The sequence below is a fragment of the Zootoca vivipara genome, chromosome 2 (genome assembly GCF_965207765.1).
Source record: "Zootoca vivipara chromosome 2, rZooViv2.hap1.1, whole genome shotgun sequence".
NCBI classification, from domain to species: domain Eukaryota; kingdom Metazoa; phylum Chordata; class Lepidosauria; order Squamata; family Lacertidae; genus Zootoca; species Zootoca vivipara.
In genome coordinates this window covers 789094-813396 of record NC_142584.1, presented here as the reverse complement: position 1 = coordinate 813396, position 24303 = coordinate 789094, and the positions used below count along the sequence as shown (strand labels likewise).

Sequence of the window (24303 nt, the reverse complement as noted above, 5' to 3'; positions counted from 1 at the left end):
TGATTACTGCTGTGGTGGATTACCACTGTGCTCAACATGTAAGCATCTGAGCTTGGCATAGAAATCTCTCTCTCTCTCTCTCTCTCTCTCTCTCTCGCTCTCCTGCTGCTACACCACACAAACGTAACACGTTGTGTCCAGCATGGTCTAAGAATTCTAAGAAACCAAAGAAGTCAGGCCAGTTTTGAAATCAGTGGCATTTTCTAAAGGTTCAGTCCACTATCTTCATTCAAAATGGTGCCCAGCTATATCCAGACACGGTTGACAACCTGCTTCTTGATCTTGGGAACTGTAATGTAAAAGTTGGTTACAGTTGTAATAAGCAAAAATCTGCTCTTATTCCCTTATTGGGTTCTCCATTGGTCGGAGAATATAGCACAGAGGTTAACCAGAGAATTTTGAGAAGCAAAGCCTTTATTTTTGCTGGTTGCAACAGGGTCCTTCCCCTCACGCAGGAGAGCAAGGAAGGAACCCAGAACAAAAGAGAACCTCCACTTTTATCAGTTTCCCCATCACCAAGAAACACCCCCAAAATACACCATTCCTACATCACAGCTACATAATCAATACCTCACAAAAAGGGAGGGTTCAAGGTAGAAATCTGAGCACCTTTGACACCTCTCCTAGTCCTCCTCTCACCCCTCCCAGGTGTGAATTCCTAAACACAAAGAGAAATTAACAGTTTCCTAAAAGTTGATCACTATCTTTTGTTCCGAGGAAGGAGTCTTCCATTGTGAATGAGATGGCTAGTAGTCTGGCACCATTGATGGGGAAATGTCCAGTTGGCAGAGCCTCCGGCTTACAGGATTATGGCTTCCAAGTTGATAGTCATGTGGAAATGTGTGTGTGATTCTGGTCAGAGAGTCAAAATGGTGTCAGTCAGGCCTGTCTTCCTGTGCTGCTTCAGACATGTGCCTGTACATTCATGTACATGTTTATGAACAATTATATATATAAATAACCTTAAAATTTACAACACAGTAGCTCAAGTAGTGTCCAAACGCATTGCAAACAAACAAGTTTCTGAAATACAGAGTAGGGTGTGTGTGTGTGTGTGTGTGTGTGTGTGTGTGTGTGTGTGAGAGAGAGAGAGAGAGAGAGAGAGAGAGAGAGAGAGAGAGAGAGAGAGAGAGAGACTGCACCCTTGCATTGCAAGGTTTTCCCATCCCTCCCACCCCCATTTCCCCTCTATCCCTATGCAACACACAGATTGCTGTCAACAGAGGAAAAACAATGAATCTGCTCCTCATCCTGCTGACTCAGCCCTGTGGGTGAGTTTTGTTGCAACACACTTTCAAGGCTACTGCACAGGTGAGCATGATGGCTGAAGGGCTCAAATCTAGATAAGGACTCCATATCTGGAGATCTCCTCTCAGAACTACAGGTGCCTGAGCCACAGGTGGGCTGGCTGCAGAGACAATGGGGAGCAGGGGCAATGACCCATGGGCCAGCTGCTGGAGAAAGAACCATACTGGCCTTGGTCATTAAAGGCACAGAGTCCTTTGCTCCTGCCTCTTAAAAACCAGAAGGCAAAAAGACAACCTTCTAGCAACGTATGCAACACACACTGCCAGCTTTGTGCAGGTAGATAGGATTCTAGTGGCTTCCAATATACAGGATTCACTATTAAAGGAGGGTCAAGAAACATAAGTAGGCGGCCAACTGAAGGGGGAAATACATCTGATATGCAGCTCTGCCTTCCTTTCCTGCTGTGTGTTCCTGCTGGGGACCATTTGGTCAAATGCCAGGAGTCCAAACAAATCTGACCATCTGGGGCTGCATGACCATCAGGCCATGGCCATTCCCTAGACCTCTGAAGGCAGCCTCTATTTTCAGGTGGGTGAATCAATAGCCAACATTAAGCAGGGCTGGTTAATCTGCAACCTGCTGGAGAGGCAGGATAATGGAGGCAGCAACCCAAGCTGGCACTGCAGATCCATCTCCCTGGGAAAAGGAATGTGGAGTATGCTATGCTGGAGCTGCAAAAAGGAAGATGCTCAGTGGGAAGGGTGCAAAGGTTTGATTCCCCGGCAAATTTTATCTTCAGCATCATCTGGTAGGGTTGGGAAAGGCTGATGTAGACAGTACTGTGCTAGATATTTCTTAGAGCTATGACAGACTCCATCACATCTTCAATTCTCCAAAGGAGCACAAGACCCATGGAATCCTGTGCACAGGTTGGCAGGGATCAGGGTGGCCAATGGTCTGCTTTTGTAGAAGACTGGCATCGTCTGTTCCTAAAGGAGAATTCCTCGGTGAGCTGGCCTGTGTATATGTACCACCTTCTCAATTCTCCATCTCTTTCACGAATCTGAGGAGATGAAGCTAATAAGGGTCAGCTTGTACTGGCACATATATTATTACCCTGTGGCCACAAAGTTGGATCTTTCACAGATGTGCATTTCTCCACCAAATTATATATATATATATATATATATATATATATATATATATATATATATATATGAAGCAGCACAGGAAGACAAGCCTGACTGACACCATTTTGACTCTCTCTGACCAGAATCACACACACATTTCCACATGACTTATCAACTTGGGAGCCATAATCCTGTAAGCCGGAGGCTCTGCCAACTGGACATTTCCCCATCAATTGTGCCAGACTACTAGCCATCTCATTCACAATGGAAGACTCCTCCGAACAAAAGATAGTGATCAACTTTTAGGAAACTGTTAATTTCTCTTTGTGTTTAGGAATTCACACCTGGGAGGGGTAAGAGGAGGACTAGGAGAGGTGTCAAAGGTGCTCAGATTTCTACCTTGAACCCTCCCTTTTTGTGAGGTATTGATTATGTAGCTGTGATGTAGGAATGATGTATTTTGGGGGTGTTTCTTGGTGATGGGAAAACTGATAAAAGTGGAGGTTCTCTTTTGTTCTGGGTTCCTTCCTTGATCTTCCTTGGTTGGCCTCTGTTATATTCTCCGACCGATGGAGAACCCAATAAGGGCTCTTGTGTACCCCATAAGGGAATAAGAGCAGATTTTTGCTTATTACAGCAGTTACAGAGGAATGGAGGAAATCTGCTGCCCCCCCCCAAAGCATCTGTCACCCAAGGAAGCAACTTGTTCCCTGTAATGGTAAGGGCTGCCCAGCTTCCAACACCCATCAGCCCCAGCAAACAAGGCCAGTGGTCGTGGGTGATGGGAGCTGTAGTCTGGAGGGCCCCAACTTCTTCGCCCTTGCCATGCTGTCTTCTTCCTTGGTCAACCACTTCTGGAATACTGCGTCCAGTTGTGGGTGCCACAATTTAAGCAGGATATTGACAAGCTGGACCGTGTGCAGAGGAGGGCGACCAAGATGATCAAGGGTCTGGAAACAGAGCCTTATGAGGAATGGTTGATTGAGTTGGAAAAGGGGAGATTGAGAGGAGATATGACAGCCATCTTCAAATATCACAAGGGCTGTTACATGGAAGGTGGAGCAAGCTTGTTTTCTCCTTCCCTGGAGCGTAGAAATTGCACCAATGGCTTCAAGTTGCAAGAAAGGAGCGTCTGACTAAACATAGGAAAGAACTGTCTGACAGTAAGAACTTTTCAAAAGTGGAAAAGACTTCATTGGAAGGTGGTGGACTCCCCGTTGTTGGAGGTTTTAAAGTTGAGGTTGGATGGCCATATGTCATGGTTGCTTTAGCTGAGATTCCTGCATCACAGGGAGTTGGCCCTCAGGATCCCTTCCAAACTGACAATCCTATGAATCATAATGTAAGCTCCTTAAGGGGAAGAGATCTGCCTTTTTGCTTGAGTTTGTCTGTCAAGCGCTGGTGGTGCTGTGTAAATAAATAAATGGCTACAGGGGTGGTGCTGTCCCCATGTTTCCTGGAGACAATGGCATCCAAGCGTAGCCAATCCAGATTCCAGACCCTGAGCAAGTCAAGCTGGCTTTGCCATGGAGAGCCCTTTTAAGAGACAACAGAAAGGGTCTGATTCCAGAGCAACTGAGATCTCACCGGCATGATTAGCATTGTGAGCCCAGCCATTGCCAATAATAATAATACTGTATAATAATAATTTATTATTTATACCCCCCACCTGGCTAGGTTTCCCACTCTGGGCGGCTTCCAACTGAATACAATAAAACATCAAACATTAAAAACTTCCCTAAACAGGGCCACCTTCAGTTGTCTTTTAAAAGTAAAATAGTTGCTTATTGCCTTGACATCTGCTGGGAGGGCATTCCACAGGGCGGGTGCCACTACTGAGAAGGCCCTCTGCCTGGTTCCCTGTAACCTCACTTCTTGCAATGAGGGAACCACCAGTAAGCCCTCGGCACTGGATCTCAGTGTCCGGGCTGAACGATGGGGATGGAGACACTCCTTCAGGTATACAGGACCGAGGCCGTTTAGGGCTTTAAAGGTCAGTACCAACACTTTGAATTGTGCTCTGAAACGTGCTGGGAGCCAGTGTAGATCTCTCAGGACCGGTGTTATGTGGTCCCGGCGGCCACTCCCAGTCACTAGTCTAGCTTCCGCATTCTGGATTAATTGCAGTTTCCGGGTCACCTTCAAAGGTAGCCCCACATAGAGCACATTGCAGTAGTCCAAGCGGGAGATAACCAGAGCATGCACTACTCTGGCGAGACAGTCTGCGGGCAGGTAGGGTCTCAGCCTGCGTACCAGATGGAGCTGGTAGACAGCCGCCCTGGACACAGAATTAACCTGTGCCTCCATGGACAGCTGTGAGTCCAAAATCACTCCCAGGCTGCGCACCTGGTCCTTCAGGGGCACAGTTACCCCATTCAGGACCAGGGAGTCCCCCACACCCGCCCGCCCCGTCTCCCACAAACAGTACTTCTGTCTTGGCAGGATTCAACCTCAACCTGTTAGCCGCCATCCATCCTCCAACCGCCTCCAGGCACTCACACAGGACCTTCACCGCCTTCACTGGTTCTGATTTAAAAGAGAGGTAGAGCTGGGTGTCATCTGCATACTGATGAACACCCAGCCCAAACCCCCTGATGATCTCTCCCAGAGGCTGCATATAGATGTTAAAAAGCATGGGGGAGAGAATGGAACCCTGAGACACCCCACAAGTGAGTGCCCAGGGGTCTGAACACTCATCCCCCAACACTGGACACGGCCCCGGAGAAAGGAGCGGAACCACTGTATAACAGTGCCCCCAGTTCCCAGCCCCTCTAGACGGTCCAGAAGGATGTTATGATCAATAGTGTCAAAGGATGCTGAGAGATCCAGCAGAACTAGGAAACAGCTCTCACCTTTGTCCCTAGCTCACCGGAGATCATCGACCAGCGTGACCAAGGCAGTTTCAGTCCCATGGTGAGGCCTGAATCCCGACTGGAAGGGATCCAAATGGTCCGCTTCTTCCAGGCGTGCTTGGAGTTGTTCAGCTACCACCCACTCAATCACCTTGCCCAAGAAGGGTAAATTTGAGACTGGGCGGTAGTTGACCATATTAGCTGGGTCTAAACATGTTTTTTTAAGAAGCGGTTTAATGGCCGCCTCTTTCAGCGGGTCTGGGAAGGCTCCCTCATAGGGGGAAGCATTCACCACCCCGCGGAACCCATCGCCCAGCCCTTCCCAGCTCGCTTTTATTAGCCAGGATGGGCAAGGATCAAGGAGACAGGTGGTCGGTTTCACTCGTCCAAGCAGCCTGTCCACATCCTCAGATGTAACAGCTTGGAATTGATCCTATATAACATGACTAGACAGGGCTCTAGCACTCTCCCGCCCTGGCCCTGCTCCCACGGTGGAGTCTACCTCCTTCTGAATCTGAGCGACTTTATCTGCAAAAAACTTTGCAAAAGCATTGCAGGGGATGTTGGGGTCCCTACCTGGCCCCGATGATGAAGGTGGTTCCGATAGATTGTGAACCACCTGAAAAAGTCTCCTGCTGCTGTTTTCTGCAGATGCAATAGAAACGGTGAAGAAGGTCCTCTTCGCCATTGCCATTGCCACTTGGTAGGCTTGATGTTGAGCTCTAACTTGTGTCCGGTCTGATTCAGAGTGAGTTTTCCACCACCAGCGCTCTAGCCATCTCAACGATTGTTTCATCACCCTCAGCTCTGGGGAAAACCACAGGGCTCCATGCAATCGGAGAGGGCGCTTCGGAGTCAGTCAATAGCCCTGGTTAACCCTACATTCCAGCGGGCTACCAGGGAATCAGCTGAAAGGCCATCAACATGGGATAAAACATCCCCAACCATTCTCTGGAAGCCAATTGGATCCATTAAGTGGCGGGGGCGGACCATCTGAATAGGTCCCACCTCCCTGCAAAGGGGAGGGGTCGTGGAGAAGTCCAGTTGCACCAGGAAGTGATCTGACTATGACACTTCTTTTGTTTCACTTTTACTTAATGTCAGATCACCAACATCCATAGAGGTAAACACCAGGTCTAAGGCATGTCTGCGGCTATGAGTTGGACCAAACTTATTCCGGGACAGCCCCATGGCGGCCATGCTTTCCACGAAGTCCCGAGCGGCCCCTTGTAGGTTTGTGTCAGCATGGATGTTAAAATCCCCTAGGACAACCAAACTAGGTGTCTCCAGGAGAACATCCGCCACGACCTGAAGCAGCTCGGGCAGGGAATCCTTGGTTCAGTGGCGAGGTCGGTACACCAACAGGAATTCTGTACTGCCTCTATTGCCCAACTTCCAGAACATGCACTCAGAAAACTGGGTCTTCCCAATAGGACGCCTGGTGCAAAGTAATGACTTCCTAAAAATCACTGCAACCCCCCTTTCCCGCCCACATGCCCTGGGTTGCTGTGCGTAAGAGAAACCTGGTGGACAAGCAGAGGCAAGGACAGGTCCATCTGCTTCATCCAACCAGGTCTCTGTCATACGTGCCAAGTCATCCTTTGGGTCCCTCCAAATAAGTCAGTTGGGGCTGGTGAGCATAGATGAAGCAAACGGCCACAGACATTTGGCACCGAAAAAAATACAGACGCTGTCACAAGGCCGAGCCAGAGGGCTTGCAGTTCAACCAAGAAGATGAGAATGGGTGGCAGAGGTCAGGGGCTGAAGTGGGAGAGGTCAGCCAATGGACAGGGGTCAGGAAGAGGTCCTTTCCTGACCTCCAGCTGAGGAGTCTCTGGAGAGGCAGAAGAGATACTGCCTCTGCACAAGTCCTGTCTGTTGTAGCAGTTTTGTTTGTCAGAGTGGAGCCAGAGTGTGAGCATGTCGCAGGCATGCAAGAAGCATCAAGGATACACTGGGCCATAGTTTTGCAGTACAGTATCTGCTTAGCATGCAGAAGGTCCCAGGATGGATCCCCAGCAACTTCCGTCAGCACTGCGAATACCCCATACCTGAAAGTGCGGAGAGCCACTGTCAATACAGTAAGAGTAAACAGTATTGACCTAGATGGTACAGTGCAAGGAAGCTTCCTACATTTCTGTGATAGAACTGGAGCAGCAGCCTAGACCATTTTTATTCCATTACGGCAGCCTTTCCTGGAAGTGAACACTGATTAATGTCCCTTCTTTGATGGCAACATCTAAAACTATAAACCTTCTCCTTATTTCCTTTCCTTTCCATTCCAGCAATGTGTTGAAGAAGCACAGTCAGTGAGAACTGTTTCATCCAAGCTGCTGTACCTCTTCCAAAATGTCCATAGAAACTTTCAATAACTCCCCACCCACACTTAGTAGAGGTGATCTGCCCAAGACTTAAAAACGTTAAGTGTCACTACCCTTCCTGGTCTCTCAACACAACCAAGGACCCTCAAACTCGACGAGAGAGAGAGAGAGAGAGAGAGAGAGAGAGAGAGAGAGAGAGAGAGAGAGAGAGAGAGAAAGGGAAAGGGCTCAAGCTGCCTCTGGCCTGGTGCCGTCTGGGGTCCTGCCAGCTGAGCAAGGGAGGGAGGGGCACACCCCTGGCTGATGAGCAAAGAGGAAAGCTGGCTCTAGACTAAACCAGGAGCAGACAGAAAGCCATCAAAGCTCTCTTCTCTCCACCCCCTGCCAACTCTGAAGGGTTCTCCCCCAGTGGGGCTGGATGCCAGCAACACCAATGTGACAGTCACTTCTCCTCTCTGTTACTTTAAACTGCCCTGCAAAAGACCCCTCTGCTTCAGCCACCACTCTTTACTGCCCCATTGGTACCAGTGGATTTCCCTCGTCCCATCTCATCTGCTCTTGGGCAGTCCCTGAAATCTGCCTTATATATGCCTACTCCAAACAGCCCCGTCCTTGTCTTGCTCTCCTTAAGATGGAGTATAGTATCTCAGAAACAAGTCTCATCAATGTTGTGCACAGTGCTTTGCAGTTAATTTATTTCATAAAAAGTATACACTGCTTGATAGCAAAGGAAAAAAAAACCTCAAAACATTTTACAAAAGGTAAAATAGTAAAATCACGAAAAATGTACAGCCACACTTTAAAACATGCAAAAGTTAAAATACTACAACAAATTAAAATTGCCCCAACTTCCTAAGCATCTGGGTAGGCTTGTCTAAGCAGGAATGTTTTTAGCAGGTGCAAAAAAGGGGACAATGAAGGCGTTTGCTTGGTCTCAATAGGCAGGGAGCTCCAAAGTAAATAACAGAGTTCTTACAAATGTGGAACGGGGATTATGTGGCCCCTGTCGTAGTGCCAGTTCCACCAATGGAAGTGGTCAAATGGGTCCATGTAAGGCAAGGCGATCCCGTAGGTAAAGTGGTCCCAAGTTGTTAAGGGCTTTTGAGACTCAATAACCTAACCGTAATTGTGCAGGACAAAGGTCTCCTCTGGAAATCCTTTTTATTGCACATTCCTGATGCTTTGTGTCCATAGTGCTATATTGGGTTGACCACACTATTGCCCCATCCTGTAGAATTACATCAGTTATATTTTATCGGCAGAATTGGAATGAATTTCTGGAACCAAAATGCTTTTTCTGTGCAGCCTGATCAGGAGCAGTCGCCATTAAGAAAAAGAGGTCGGCAACAACCTCCCCCCCCCTGCAAACAAGTTACACTGCAATCAACTGAGCACAACCAACCAAGCTCAAGACCCTCTAACCTTATCAATACAAATAAATAGATACATAAACAAAGGACCTACCAATGTGATGCTGACACAACCGCCCTACACTGATAATACGCAATAGAATGAAAGAACAATACCCCATCTCTCTCTCCCGCCCTCTTCCCCCACATGCAAGGTGTCTATGGCAAAAGTGTCTCTCACTGAATGTAAACTAACTGAAAAAACTACAAATTGAAAGCGGAGACAATAGGTGTACCTTTCCTTCTTTTCTGTTTGTTTTGTAACACACACAAAAAAACTTTAATAAAAACTATTAAAAAGAAAAAGAGGTAGGAATAGAGCAATAAATGTGTGTGGATGGCCCCTGGATCAAGTAACTTTTCTTCTTTTGAGATCTCAAAGCTCTTAACTGAGCTCAAGGTTGTCATCTGAACTAGCCAGATGTTTAACTGAGAATCAATCCCCATCATTCCACCCTTTGAAAAATAAGACTTTAGAGCCATCTTGCCCAAAAATGGTAACTAGACCTTCCGTTTTGGTGAACATAACCTTAATTCAAGGAGCCATTTGGTGCCTAGCTTATATATCTCAGTTTCTAACACTGCACCCACCATAAAATAGCTCAGGATTGTCTATATCGATTCGCAACAGCTCTGCAGGGTTTCGGACCGGAGTCTTTCCAAGCTCTACCTGGAGGTGCCAGAGATCAAACTTAGAATTGAATATTCAAATGCAAAAGACAGCACCTCTTGCACCTTCAACTGTTGCCCAGAAGAGGGAATTTCAAAAGTTGGAGTTTCCCGGGCAAACTAAAGCCTCTGAAATTCCTCTTTCCACAAAAATGCAGGAGCCCTGATCACTTTTATGTCTTGCCTCCCTAACCTGGCACCTTCTGCTGGCAAAACAAGTGCTCAACTACTGAGCTACAGCCGTCCCTCTACCTCATGGGCCTAGAACCCACAGCCTTGTGGTTTAACAGCAACATGCCCCTACCCTACCCTACCCTACCCACTGAACTCCCAGACCCAGTGGAGCCTGAAGCTATACAGTCTATTTGTATACTCAGCAGCAGCTGCCTTGCTCTGGTTTTGGAAGTAGTTTCTTTGTAAAATTGCCATAGTTCCCCCACCGCTCAGCTTAAATAAAAACTTAATACAACGTCTCTCAGTGGATCTGGTTGTACTTATTATTGGAATAGCTGCCACATTCAGACACATTTACTATCTGGATAGGCACAGAAGAGGAGAAGGGAGGAAAGGAAGTAATAAACTAGATTTGTGTATCCATGCACATACATTTTGATGCACGCACAGCAACTTCAACATGCAAACATCCTCCTCCCAAAAGCAGAGACTTAACTTCCCCTGGGCAGGGGAAGATCTATTGTGGGTGTATTGCAATGTACACTCCGTGTTTTTCCCAGAGACAAAAGGAGGACAGTGATTTAGCAGGGACAGGAACCATAAAACAGGGACAGTTGGCGCTCAAGCACCAGGCTTGCTTAGCCTGCCAGGAAATGAAGGCTGTGTACAGAACCTCGGCAAGGAACTTTGTTTTGGCAATCCATAAAAAGGTCACATTTGCAAGAGCTGCAAAGAGTTTTGCCCTTTTTTTAAAGGCTGTGGCTCAGTGGAAGAATATATGCTTTCCATGCACAAGTCCCAGGTCCAGACCCCTGCAGTTTAAGAGACCTCTGGGAGCAGAGCTGGGGGTAGATGCTGCCAGTCAAGAGTAAATAACACTGAGCTAGACTCTGTATAAAGCAGTTTTCTATATGTATTTATGTTTGTTGTCTGTAGTTGATAAGTACCTATTCCCAATTCTCTCCAGAGTCTTGGAGGGCTTATCACATCTTGCCCTCAGTAGTCTCCCTTGTTTCATTCTGACATATCATCCTATGTTACAATGGTTGCGAACAAAGATCCACCAGTGTTTTTTTGGGGGGGGAAGCACAAGAAACATTTGGACTTTTTACTGGGAAAGTACCTGTTTCACTGAGCTGGGGGGGAAATCATGGGTTTGGTCCTCTTTTTTCTAGAGAGGACTTCTGTAGCATGGGGACAAACCCTGTGAAGAGCTAGTTACAGGTAGGTAGCCATGTTGGTCTGGCGTAGTCGAAACAAAATAAAAACAATATTATGTGGCAATGCCTGACATTACTGCATTTCAAGAAAATCCAGCCATGTCGTTCAGGACAGCCAATGAGATCCCACGCAAAGCATGGAACGATGTTATATCACCATAACACACTCATCCATTTAGAATGCACAAGCTGAAAAACAAATATTTTGAAAGAAGCAGGGGTTGGGGGGAGCAAACAAATTACTTTTTATGGCTTGCATCTAAGCTGTTAAGAAAGCCTAAGTCTAAGAGGCTGAATTTGTTTCCCTACAACTGTACACAGCTGAGACAACGGCACACATGTATAGCAGGAGCTTGAGAAGAGTGATTTTGAGCCTCTGCAGGCTGCTGCTGGTGGGCTTTTTGAGGCATATTCTGCAACATCTTTTGGTGCAACAATACACATTATGGCTGTCAGGAAAAGTACTCCTGCACTTTAGTGCAAAAAAACAAAACAAAACCACAGAACATCACCACCAGCAAAATTTCTAGTACGTTTACATTATTTCAGCAGAAACTTACAGGATCACGCACTGATTGGAAATGAAGCCGTTTGTCCACCTTGAAACAGTATTGAAAGTGGGATTGCCTAAAGCGTCCCCAATAATCACCATGAGGAAAATAACATTTGGAGGGGCCTTTTGAGGGGACAATCCTCTGCTAATTCTGAACTGCCCTTGACCCAGACAGAATGAGCATAACTACATCTTTACTAATACCCTGAACCAGAGATATTAAACATCTCTGAGGGATCCTTGTGGGCCAACTGCCAACTCTTTAGGGTTCAATGCACGTCCCTCCTGTCTCCTGTCCAAATCTAGATCCTAGACCAAAATCTTTTGCCAAGAATTTCAAGTAACAGCCTGGATAAAGACATGCATGGAATTTTCTTTGTCCCTTTCACTTTACGCAATTAATTAGTGACTGCTACTCAGATGTGGAAAGGTCGTCACTTCTTAACAATGACTTAGCAGAGAAATCATCTTCATGGCCCAAAGTTGATCTGTTCAAACCTTGTGTCTTATGCTCAGAATTATAAAATGCTATGAAATGGGCTGCCTGACCAGGAGACCCCCACTGAGCTCTGCAATATGCAGCAGTTAGGACCATCTTGCTGGCTGGATTGTTTCTAGGGAGCCAACCATGGTGGGGTTATGGTCACTGCACACCTGCTCCAGCTGCTTAGGCCAGGCATCGGCAATGTTTTCTGCCCGTGGGCCGGAGGATTCCCACTGTCTATCATCCGTGGGCCGGACATGGGCCGCACAGGCGCAGAAGCGATTTCCGGTGCTGCGCTGCCCATGTCCCAAACACCAGAAATGGCTTCTGCGCATGTCCGCGGCTGCGCAGAAGCGATTTCTGGCGCTGGCTGCCCATTTCCAAAATGTCCGCAGCACCAGAAATTGCTTCTGCGGCTGCGTAGACGCGATTTCCGGCACCGCTCGGCGAGTCCCCGCACCACGCTGCGCTGGTTTACCGCAGCACGCGGGGGACTTGCCAAGCGGGTGGCTCGGTTCACGGGGGGCCCGTGGGCCAGATAAATGGCCTCCATGGGCCGTATCGGGCCCAAGGGCCGGAGGTTGCTGATGCCTGACTTAGGCAGACACTTCTTTGTCTCAGCTTTGATTTTCTGCAGCTTCGGGCCTCAAGTGCAGTATGGAAACAGAGAAGAGGGGGAGGGAAAGATCAGCAGAGAGGAGAGGGCTGTTGGGCAGGTCCTTGCCTAAGAGCCCTGGAAGCAGTCAAGGAGCAAAGGCTGTCTGGAAGCTCAAAGGTGTTGTGTCAGTGCAAGACCAAGTGCTTGCTCAGAGACACAGAACCTGCTGGTGTCAATTCCCATCAGCCCAAGCCAACATGGCCAATGGCAGGGGATCATGGGAGTTGTAGTCCAACAATAGTCTGGAGGGCACCAGGTTTCCGCAGGGACAGGGGTGGAAAGGGTGTTAGGGTAGTGTTTCTGGTGGGTAGTCTGCCCGCCTTTGGTCCCCACCCTGCAGCTCCCCTGTGGCTCCTAGAAGTTGTCAGCATACGACCCCAGGAATGGCTTCGACTGGCCGGCAAAATCAGGTGAGGGTAGCTGATGGGTCTCAAACCCTCGGTGAGTTAGGAACTTGCCCTGCAAGCAAAGACAGGCTCTGGTGGATTGAGCGGACCAATAGTGGGTCTAACAGTCAAGAAGGCAGTTCTACATGTGCTGTAGAGGGAAGTGAGAGGCAGGTGGGGCTTGTCAGCCTGGGAAGCTGGCCCACCTAGCAAAAAGAAATGCTGATCCTAAACCTCTGCTGCCTTGTGGGATATCTTCAGGAGAATAAAAGGCTAGGGTTTTCTAGATTGGAATCCCTAAGGCGATTGGATGGCGCCTTGCCCACCTCCTTCCGGCAACTCCTGCAGCCCAGCTGGTGCCAATTGTACTGCTTTCCTTTGGACCACATCAGCAAGGCCGAAAGGGGGAACTTGTCATCTGGGTAGGCCAGGACCTCCACACACACTGTCCAGGCTTGCGCCTTGGGGAGGTCACTTCAGTGCCGCTAACGCAGCAGTTTAATTTCATCCCTGGAAGCTCCCTCCCCCCCCCACTGTTTCTCAAGACAGATGGATGCCAAGAACTCTAGGGGCCTCAAAATAGCATGCATGCTGCCTCTGCCACGCCCTCATTTTATCTTCACAGGCCTGATCCTAAGCTACTGTCACTGTCCCCATTCCACACCTGACAGACGGTCAGATATTATTAACTCAGATCCCTATTCTGTTCCAGAGCTGGGGAACTTGTGGCTGTTCAGATGTAGTCCTGGCCTGAGGTGGGTCACAACAGCACCACTATCACCATACAAATATATCTTGGGGTGGGAAACTTATGGCTCTTTGGATATTACTCCCATTAGCCCCATCCAGCATGGCCCACCAAGGTTGGCGGGAGATGAAGGCTAACAACTTCTGGAGAATCACATGTTCCCTATCCCTGCTCTATTCCTTCATGGAGAAGCCGCTTGGTATCTTGGTAACACCAGCATCCTACAAGGAGGTGTGAGTGAGAGAATTCATTGCACTCTCTTCTTGACTACTGTACTGGCATGAAGAGAACCAAACAAGTATTCAGTGATGAAAGATAAGGCAAACTGGACCACAGAACTTTCATATCCACTCATTATCAAGAGTCGCTACAAATGTGACAAAAAAGAGAACGCCACTTGTGTGGGGGGTAAATAACATGCAACCAGCACACAGATTATGGCTGGTATATGTCACCTCATATGTGCAATGTGCTACTGAAGGCTGTCCCCACCCCTCACCCCTGTAAGCAGCCTGTGGCTTTCCAGTCTGCATGCACATTACAGCCTATGTGCAAACATGACACATAAAGATCCACAAGCAGGGCTGCGTCTTATTTCCTGCATGCAAATACATCCCGTGTATAGGAATGTTATCGCATTTGAGCCAGCCACTGTGCTTGATAAGCACAGCTGAAAGATCCTCACTCCAAAATCTGCTTTCGATCTCAAAACACCCTGCTAGCACTCCAAAGACAATCTTGTTTCCTGTGGAGAAGCCTGCACCAGGCCACAGTGGCGGTGGCGGAGAAAGCACATCACACACAGCACCCACCGTGCTTTGGCTTTCAGGCAGCCTTTCCTTGAAAGCGGGAGCCCGAAGAATCAAGTTGCTGCACATGCCAGCCCATCCCTGCTGAGGCACGAAGGGCCAGGACTCCTGGGATCTATCTCTGTCTCTTGGGGAGAGGAGAGGGCCTGGCGGTTTCAGGGTCTGGCTCAGAGCCAGAGCTCAACACCAAGCAAGGCAGCCTGCCAGATGCCCAGGACGCGACTGGGTTCTTTCTGAGCAGCGTCATGCTGGGAAGGACGCTGCATTTGCTTCTTGTAAGCTCACAGATGGCAGAGCCCAATGAGAACTTCTCCAGACAAGTGCAAGCACTACAATACTGGGAACTGCCTGAAAAGGAACATCCACCAATTCATATCTGGAATCTGGCATGATGTCACATTAAGTTCCATTTCTGCCCCTCGGCTGCGGGTGGACATCTGACCAAAGGGCGCCTCATTTGCTTCTGCTTGTGTGGCAGTGCTACTGGGATGGTATGGATTAAATGGGGGAAATGGGAGGGCATGGGAAGTTTCACCAATCTGGGAGGAGCTAATTTCCCCTTCAAAAACAACAACTCGTTGATAAAGAGAATGCAGATGGGGCAAGTCCTGAGGGCATGATGGGATTGGTGTCAGCACCTGGGATCCTGGGGCAGCTGCCAGGACCCAAAGAACCTTGGCAGGGCCCAAAGCGATGCCTCCCTTACTTGTTATTTTTCTGGACCAGCACAGTCATCAGCTGGATCTAGTCACCATGCCAATTTCCTGCAAAGTCCCCAACCTAGCATCACTCTGGCTAACCAAGTTGCTACCTTCCAGCTGTTGCTGGACGCCTCGTTCCATCAACAGCAACCAACTTGGCCAATCATCAGCAAGGAGAGGAGCCACGGAGTCCAGCAACATCTGGAGGATTGTGTTGGCTGCGGAGCATTGTGGGAAATTAAAAGGGTGTCCACACCCAGGCTGCTTAGCATTTCTTGGCATGCTCAGAGCCCTTTCAAACCTGGAGCCAGCCCTGGCTGCATGGAGCCAGATGCCAGTGAGTGAGAGCCCCCCCCCCCAACCTTGTGCAATGTAATGTAGTGGAGTGATGGGCTTACACGGGGGAAAACCTGGGCTTAAATTTTACAAATGCTCACTTGGTTATCTCAGGCATGGTCCTCTTCTCTTAGGCAAATCTGCCTCAAAGTGTAGTTGTGAGGATAATCTTAGGGGATGGGACCATGCATGGTGCCCCAAGTTTCTTGGGAAAGCGGAATAAATATATAGCAAAGGTTGCAGCACTCAGCAACATATGTGGGATGGTCCAGCAAGGCGATCTCAGCCAGGCCAAAAGCAGTGACTGGTGCACCCGGAACAGGAATGACCCTTCCAGATGTTGCTCGACTATACCTGCTACCACCTCTCTAACCACTGGCCATGTTGGCTAGGGCTGATGGGAGCTGAAGCCCAACATCTGGAGGGCTACAGGTTCCCTATCCCTGACCTCAGAGGGAGGCCATTCTTTAAACACTTTGCAGCACAAACTACACAGGATCGCCCAAGGGCCTCCTTTCCTCTAGTGAGCTTCTGGCTCATTACATCAGGTGGAACCTGGGCTTGCAAGCTTTATAGCAGACATCCCCAAACTTAGGCCCTCTAGATGTTTTGGACTACAATTCCCATCAGCCCTGACCACTGGTCCTCTTAGCTAAGGATCATGGGAGTTGTAGGCCAAAACATCTGGAGGGCCAAAGTTTGGGGATGCCTGATTTATAGGGTGGGGACTTTGAGCCTGGGTTTCTTAGCTCTCTTAAAGCCAACACTTTCATCACTGAACTATGTTGGCTCTTCTGAAGCATCAGGCACCATTTGCCACATTATAAGGGCGTGTCCCAAGTACTGCTCATGGCAGATTAGTTACTGCTTTCTTTCTTTCTTTCTTTCTTTCTTTCTTTCTTTCTTTCTTTCTTTCTTTCTTTCTTTCTTTCTTTCTTTCTTTTAATGCTCAGAAACCATTCTTCCATCTACACAATCAGGGGATGTTGAAAGAAACTTGGAAGGGTGGGGTTTTTCCTTCCCAACTCTCCTCTGGTGCACATTTGCAAGCAAGTGCCAGCTCTCATCTCAGGGTATATATTCTCTGTGTGTCAATTAGAAGAGAGTGCAAACGTAGGCATGTATACAAGTTCAAGAGATTTTCAAGCTGATCCCATGCAGGTTTACTTGGGAGGATGTCCCAGTGAATTAAATGGAACTTATTCCAAGCCACTGCACATTGTATTGCACCAGCATTAAAAGATCCTTCTGGAAAGCTGGGCCAAAAGGAGATATTTGGGACTAAATCCACTACATACCGGTAGCTAGTGGGCTCCTTTGGGTGGAAGGACAATATATAAAATTTAAGAAATGATATATCTGAATGTGTACTGATGGTGGGTGGCACTAATTGAACACCTAAGAGAAGTTAGGTACCGTATTTTTCCATGTAAAAGATGACCTTTTTCCTGATTTTTTGTGATAAATTGAGGGTTGTCTTATACACAGGTTAATATGCTAAGTAAGCGAGAGCCTAAGTAAGCTGGGGAACGCGGGTGGCGCTGTGGGTTAAACCACAGAGCATAGGGCTTGCCGATCAGAAAGTCGGCAGTTCGAATCCCCGTGATGGGGTGAGCTCCCGTTGCTCGGTCCCTGCTCCTGCCAACCTAGCAGTTCGAAAGCATGAAGTGCAAGTAGATAGGTACCGCTCTGGCAGGAAGGTAAACGGTGTTTCTGTGCGCTGCTCTGGTTCGCCAGAAGTGGCTTAGTCATGCTGGCCACGTGACCCGGAAGCTGTACGCCGGGTCCCTCGGCCAGTAAAGCAAGATGAGCGCCGCAACCCCAGAGTCGATCACCACTGGACCTAATGGTCAGGGGTCCCTTTACCTTTAAGTGAGGGCTGGTGCTGTGACGGTAGCAGGGAAATGGTAGCAGGGAAATGTTGGACAGGAGGCTGTTTACCCGCTCTTCCCGGCTTAGGAAGAGTATTGGTGAGTGCCACTATGTGATGTATTACTGGGGGTTCGTCAAAAAGCTGCTCAACACCTCAGCGAACTTACAAAAGAAGCTCAACAACTGTTGAGTACTCCCAAAAATAGGGGTCGACTTATACATAGGGTCGTGTTATACGGTAATTTTAGACCACAACTTTATTAGTTGTAATGGGGAAGCCCTTAATTAAACATTTCAATTATCACGTCCTGCTCTAATGACAAAATGTTGGAGGTAAGCCCTGTTCCACACATGCTGTCTTTAGCATATGTGGTGTCGGAGTACAAAAACTGCCCAGGGGCCCCCAATTTTTTTGGGGGGGGGAAGGAAGCCAAAGTTGTTGAGCTTTTTGGGGGCGGCAGCTCAGAGATGTTGAGCTTTTGGGGGGCACACAATTCTCTCTCATGCTGCTGCAGGAGAAGAGCATTTCCTGCAGAGGCTTGGGAAGCTGTGTGCCTCATGTGAGCAGTGTGCATGCGCTGGGTGGGCCTCTCAACGGCCCGCCAATCCCAGGCACGGAGGGCAGAGCCAGCTGCGTGCCTCAGTGCCCACAGCAGATAAAGCCTATGGCGCTCCGATGGGCTCTGCTCAGCTTGGCAGCGGCTGTTGTCTGGCTCTTCAATCCCCGGACTCCAAATCTCGGCCCCAGACTCGGCCCCAGTGCCCGGGTGCCTCACACCCCTAGTGCCTATGGGTAAGCCAGCCCTGGTCCCACATAATCAATCACATGACATGGCACACACACAACACTGGAATGGCAATGCCTTTCATTGAATTTTTTGGGGGGCTTGACACCTCTGTCTAATGGCACCACTGGAACATCCCACCCAGTTGCCCAGCAGCAGCAACTCAGTCAGGAGGTGGAAGAAGTCTCGTACATGCACATGTGCCCCCACCTGTACTCCCCTTTGTGCCACATGACCTACCCCATCTCTGACTTGCACAAGCCTTTCAAACTGGTGTGTACACAAGCAGGACTAGCTGCCCTACTCAGCTTGCCCCTCCTTGTCACAGATGGAGAGCTATTCAGTCACAATATTCCCACTGTCTCAAGCAGCATCCTTTCTTTTCCGATTACCATACCAGGATGCGGATGTGTCCTCGACCCTCTAGATGCCTTGAACATCCTGGCCAGAGAGGAAGGAGGTCGGAGCATGCTTTCTTCTGCTAGTCCCCATCAGCATGGGCAAGTCTGGTCCGTAAAGTCCAGGGTGGATTAGCTGGGTGCTCCGGTCATCATCCACCACATAAGCTGTTCTATACTGAGTCAGACCACTGGTCCATCTAGCTCAGTTCTGTCTACACTGACTGGCAGCAGCTCCCCTGGGGGTTTCAAAGAAGCAATCTTTCCCAGCCCTACTGAGGATGCTAAAGATGCAAATAAGGCCCATCTCTCAAATGTGGGAGAGGAGTTCCAGAACAGGAGCTTAAGCATATTGCCTTGCCAGATTCCTCCCCACCCATTCCCCGCAAAACACCATATGAAAAGCCTGAGTGGAGCAAGGAAAGTAAGTAACTTTGCTACTTCACCAAGCACACCTTTGAGAGAGAGAGAGAGAGAGAGAGAGAGAGAGAGAGAGAGAGAGAGAGAGGAGAAACAATCCGACTCCTCCGCTTTGTCCCGAGCTAGAGACCCACTTCCCTAGACCTGGTCCCGACAAAAGGTTTGGTACCGACTGTGCGTCTCTCTCTCTCCCCCCCCCCCAACTCCAGCTCATTCAACCCCAAGCCGATCCTCTTCTTTTCTTTCCCCCCACAATCTCTGGAACAAGAGCGGCGGGACGGAGCTCCGATTACAGGAAATGCTTCGTTCCGAGCCTGTTGGGGGCGCATGGAGAGTGGCGAGGCGAAGGCGCTGGTGGAGAGGCGAGGGGGGCGCGCACGGAAAATCCTCCCGTCTCGCCTGCGGCGGGTTGGGCCAGCGCGCGTCTCTCCCGCGGAACAGCAGCAGCGGCCGCCGTCGCCAAAGGGGAGTGCGCGGGGCGGAGATCCCGAGTAACGGGAGCGGGCTGGGAGGAAACGCACCAGGCGGGGCACGGTGGGTCTGCAACCACTTAGTGGGGCTGGGAAGAGGGAACGGGCAGCAGGCCAACCGAGGGGAGGGGAGGCGTGATTTGTGGAGTCGTGCGGGGCGGGGGGGGGGGTAGTGGAGAGAGAGAATACACTTTCCGAAGCCAATTCAATCGGAGCCAATTCCATTTCGTTTCCCTTTCTAACTTGTTATCCAAGCGTTGCTAAATCTCCTGCACCTTGGATGGTGTGCGCGCACGTCCCTCCATCAAGTATCCCCAGCTTTTCTCCAAATTTTCACAGATGATCCAAGTCCCCGGATTAATGCGGGGCGGGGGTGTATGTGAAGAGAGTGAAAGTTGTCCCACTATGCCCCTCCGCAAAAAAATATACACACACAAAGTGTGTCCCCCCGGCCCTTGCCTCGCCTTACCTCTGCGCGTCCGGGAGGTAAAAGTCCACCGAGAAGCCAAACAAGCTGCCGGGAGGGCCGCGGAAAAGCGCCGGCGCCTCGGCGTCCAGGTTGAAGCCCCAAGCGCAGGGCACGCTGAAGAGGAACAGCAGGGCCCGGGGCAACATAGTTGGGCCTGGGCGGTGCGGGGTGGAGAGAAGGGGGTCTCGATGGATGGGCTGAGACAGGCAAGAACAAAATCCCAGCCGGCGCTCCGGATGCTCGCTCGCTCGCTCGCTCGCCCAAGTCTTCTTTCTCCAACCCGCCCGGAACGTGAGTGCTCCTGAGGCTCGTCGCCTCCCCTCCCTTCCTTGCCCGACAATGACTCACAAAAAGGAGGAGTCTCCCTCCCTCCCGCCCCCACCTCGACGGGACAGGGGGTGGGCAGGATGGATCTCATTAAACTGCCAGCGCTGCGAATTTTGGAGGGGAGCCAGGAACAGCTCTGATGAATATTTGGAAAAAGTTTTGAGATCTAGATTTGGCTTTAAACTCCCACACACACCTAAAAAAGAAACAACAACCGCGCGCGCACGCACACACAAAGCGAGTTCTCCCCCAAAAATAAACTGCTTCGTTTTGCAAGCGGTGGTAATAAGTTCTCCGGTTTTGCAACAACTGATGATGTCACATTGGGGTTTTCCTTGCTTGAAGGAAATCGAACACTGTGCCAATTTTTTGGGGTCGAAAGGGTTTGGTTGTGATTGGTTGCCCTGCGTTACCATGAAAACGCAGTTAAGAGTCAACCGAGTGAAACGAAATTTAATAAACCGAGTCAGGTTTTAACTCCCCGCCCCTCAAATAAAAATCTAGAGGGCTGTGTTTGAATTGGACAGGGTTTGTTTTTTTAGGGGGGGTGTTAATGGAGCAGAGGGATGCCCCCAAATCCTAAAGTGTTCGGATAACCAGGAGCTGGCATAGAGGAGAGTGTCACTTGCCTGACGATGGGGTTCTAGACAATCTGATCACTGTATTAAATACATGTGTCTAATGACCAGATTTGGACAACCCTGTCCTCTCCCTGTGCACCAAGTTTTCCTTCCCAATGATACATTCGCTGACTTAAACGCATTTGAATGATCAGTCAGCCCCCAGTGGCTCTGTTCACAGGTCATCTCACTTCCTGTTACCCTCCAAGTGTTGTTGGATTCCGGGGGCAAGGCTGCATTCACACTGTGCTCACCTTGAAAGTGCATGTGAAGCACACACACACCCCAAGAATCCTGGGCACTGTAGTTTATCCAGTAGTTTATCACCACAAATGCCTCCCTTGTTCTCTTATAACAACAATGGCGCCCACCTGAGAGGTGCCAGAACTAAGTCTGGTGAGTTCCAGCTGATATAAAGCCCAGAGATTATCCCTTGCAGAATTATAATCCCCACCAACCCTTAACAAACTATAGTGCCCAGGATTCTCTGAGTGGAAAATATGTGCTTTAAAAGTACAATGTGCACACAGCCCAAGGCATCCAAATCATTCTATTTGGAAAAGCCATGGATTGCACCGGCGACCTTCTGGACGCAAAGCAAATGCTCACTTTAATCAGGGCAAGGATACGAAACCTGCATAACCCTTCAGATGTCGTTGGACTACAGTTCCCATCATCTTTGACCTTTGGCCATGCCTAGTGGTGCTCGTGGGAATGGGAGTCCCAACCACATCTGAGATGCAGGTGGCACTGTGGGTTAAACCCAGAGCATCGGGCTTGCTGATCAGAAGGTTGGCAGTTCGAATCCCTGCAACGGGGTGAGCTCCCGTTGCTCAGTCCCAGCTCCTGCCAACCTAGCAGTTCGAAAGCACGTCAGAGTGCAAGTAGATGAATAGGTACCGCTCCAATTGGGAAGGTAAATGGCGTTTCCATGTGCTGCTCTGGTTCGCCAGAAGTGGCTTTGTCATGCTGGGCACATGACCCGGAAGCTGTACGCCGGCTCCCTCGGCCAGTAATGCGAGATGAGCACCGCAACCCCAGAGTCGGTCACGACTGGACCTAATGGTCAGGGGTCCCTTTACCTTTACCTAGTGGTGCTCGTGGGAATGGGAGTCCCAACCACACCTGAGAGGCAGAGATGGTGAACAGCTCCCAGGTTAAAATCCTATGCACACTTTTTCTGTGTATGATCTCTCTTGAATGAGGTTCCGAGTAGACATATAGTGCTGTCAGATTGTGATCTGTTTTAAATTGAGATTTCGGAATATTATTTCTTTATAAAAAGAACAATAAAATAAAAGCAATACACTAGCTTCCTAAGAGGTCTCCTTGGTTTAAAACTTTAAAAAGAAGTGAGGGTTTTTCTTATGCTTCATCACACACATCATTACATCTATAGCCTTGTTATGAGAGAACTGACAATGGTACTCTGCACATGCTTTGGGGCACTCAACTTTGCATACTTCAGGACTGGGTCCCTTTTTCCAATTAAGTTTTATTTCAGGATAAGGAAGGAAGTTTGGTCAGATTGGAAAACCCTTGTTTATCTTCATATTCAGGAATTTACCTCTTATCAAGTCGGAATTGGAGTTGGTTAAACCAGTAACTAATGAGACATCTCTTCTCCTGCTTCCAAATTATAGGCAGTTGGGTTGGCAGGATGCAAGTTCTGTATAGTCCTGAAGTGGTGCAGGTGCCCTATGTAAGTAAGGTGATGCAACGGATGTCAGGGATGAAGGTTACTGCTTGAATTGCAGAGGAGGGGCAGAGCAGAGGTTGTGCCAGCCCTTGTCTTGTGCGCTGCACTTCCCAAGCTCCTGTTTTTAGATAGTGTTTATATCTATGACCTCACTAGGTCAGTGGCCGTGGCATGCAACGACATTTTCCATAGAGGAACAGTTAGGGCCAGAGGCTTGTGGGGGCAATGGGGGAGATGCCGGGCATCTGACCATTGCACCTCCCTCCCTAAGCTGGGCAGAAGCTTCCTGGGCTTCTGGAAGGAGGTGTCAGGCTTTAATACTTTAATATTCTAATTTACCCGAACATTTAGAGGACTACCATAGTCCCCAGGGCCGTCTTAAGCATATCTGGCGCCGTGGTGCAAAGCTCCCTCCGGCGCCCCCAACCCGTTTCCCAGAGTTTTTTAGGGAGGACGCTGCCGCCGGCGGGGCTGGAGGAGGCAGGCAGCGGCTGGAGGGCAGCTCCTCTGGTGGGGAAGAGGCGGAGGCTGGACACAATGCCTCCCGGCTCAGCTGGCCACTTTGTGCCATGGTGGCCATGGCAGACGGCAGCTACGGGCACGGCACTGCTTTGGCGCGGCGTGGCATGGTGGAGCTGGGTGAGGGCGGCGAGCTGATGCCAGGCTCTTCCCTGGCGCCCTCCAGAACTTGGCGCCCTGGCGCCCCGCGCCACTAGCCTCTGTGTGTAAGCCACCCCTGCTAGTCCCCCTAGCCCACTGACTGCACACCACCTGTCAGTGGGTGAGGAACCTGTGGCTCCCAAGGTGGCGTTGGACTCCAGCTCCCATTAGCCCCAACTAGCATGGCCAATGATCAGGGATGATGGGAGCTGGAGTCCAGCAACATCCCGTGAGCCACAGGCAAGCCACTAGCTAGCATGAGGTAGATGAAAGGCTTCTTCCCACTTCTTTTTATACTATGCTTCCCAGGCACAGGTCTGCATTTTAAAGCTCTGCGTCTGACTGGTTTTGCTTTTGTTTTACTCCCAGGAAAACTCCCCAGGAAAACCCACATTTTACCACTGCATGAGACAAATGGCTACAACGGAGCAGTAAAATGCAGGTTTTCCCAGGGAAAGCGTCAGGACAAAAAACACACACCACTTGGACACAGAATCATAGCATGGAGCTTTAAAACCCAGAATCGTGTCTAGAAACACAGCACAAAAGGAAGGCCGAGGGAGCCCTGAGGCAACTAACCCCTTTTCTCCTGACATATGGTGATAATAATGCTCTACCCTACAGAACTGTTCTGGTGAGGATATTCTGCTGGAATCATGTTCTGCTGAGTCTTCAGCACTTTGGGAATGAACTATCTCAATGCCAAATGTTATGACTGAAACCCCAGTGTATTCCAAGTTTTTTGAGAAAGGCACTCTGCACGCATGCAGGAGTATGCCTCCTTCCTTCCTTCCTTCCTTCCTTCCTTCCTTCCTTCCTTCCTTCCTTCCTTCCTTCCTTTCCAAATGACACACTGCAAAGGCATTCAAAGCAGAGGAAGAGCCA

The 24303-nt window shown here is 49.3% G+C and overlaps 1 protein-coding gene and 1 pseudogene across 2 annotated transcripts in view; both read right to left on the bottom strand.

Annotated features, from left to right (window-relative positions):
- Positions 1-20626, bottom strand: part of ITGA5 (integrin subunit alpha 5) — an 80229-nt gene extending 59603 nt beyond the window's left edge. The window contains exon 1 of one of the 2 annotated variants that reach the window (XM_035101852.3): positions 20113-20626. In XM_035101852.3, coding sequence (XP_034957743.3) covers positions 20113-20258 — 146 coding nt within the window. In that variant the 5' untranslated portion in view covers positions 20259-20626. The remainder of the gene's footprint in view (positions 1-20112) is intronic. The other variant, XM_035101846.3, reaches the window with a different exon arrangement.
- On the bottom strand, positions 5136-6850 carry LOC148686684 (uncharacterized; annotated as a pseudogene).
- Positions 20627-24303: the final 3677 nt, after the last annotated feature.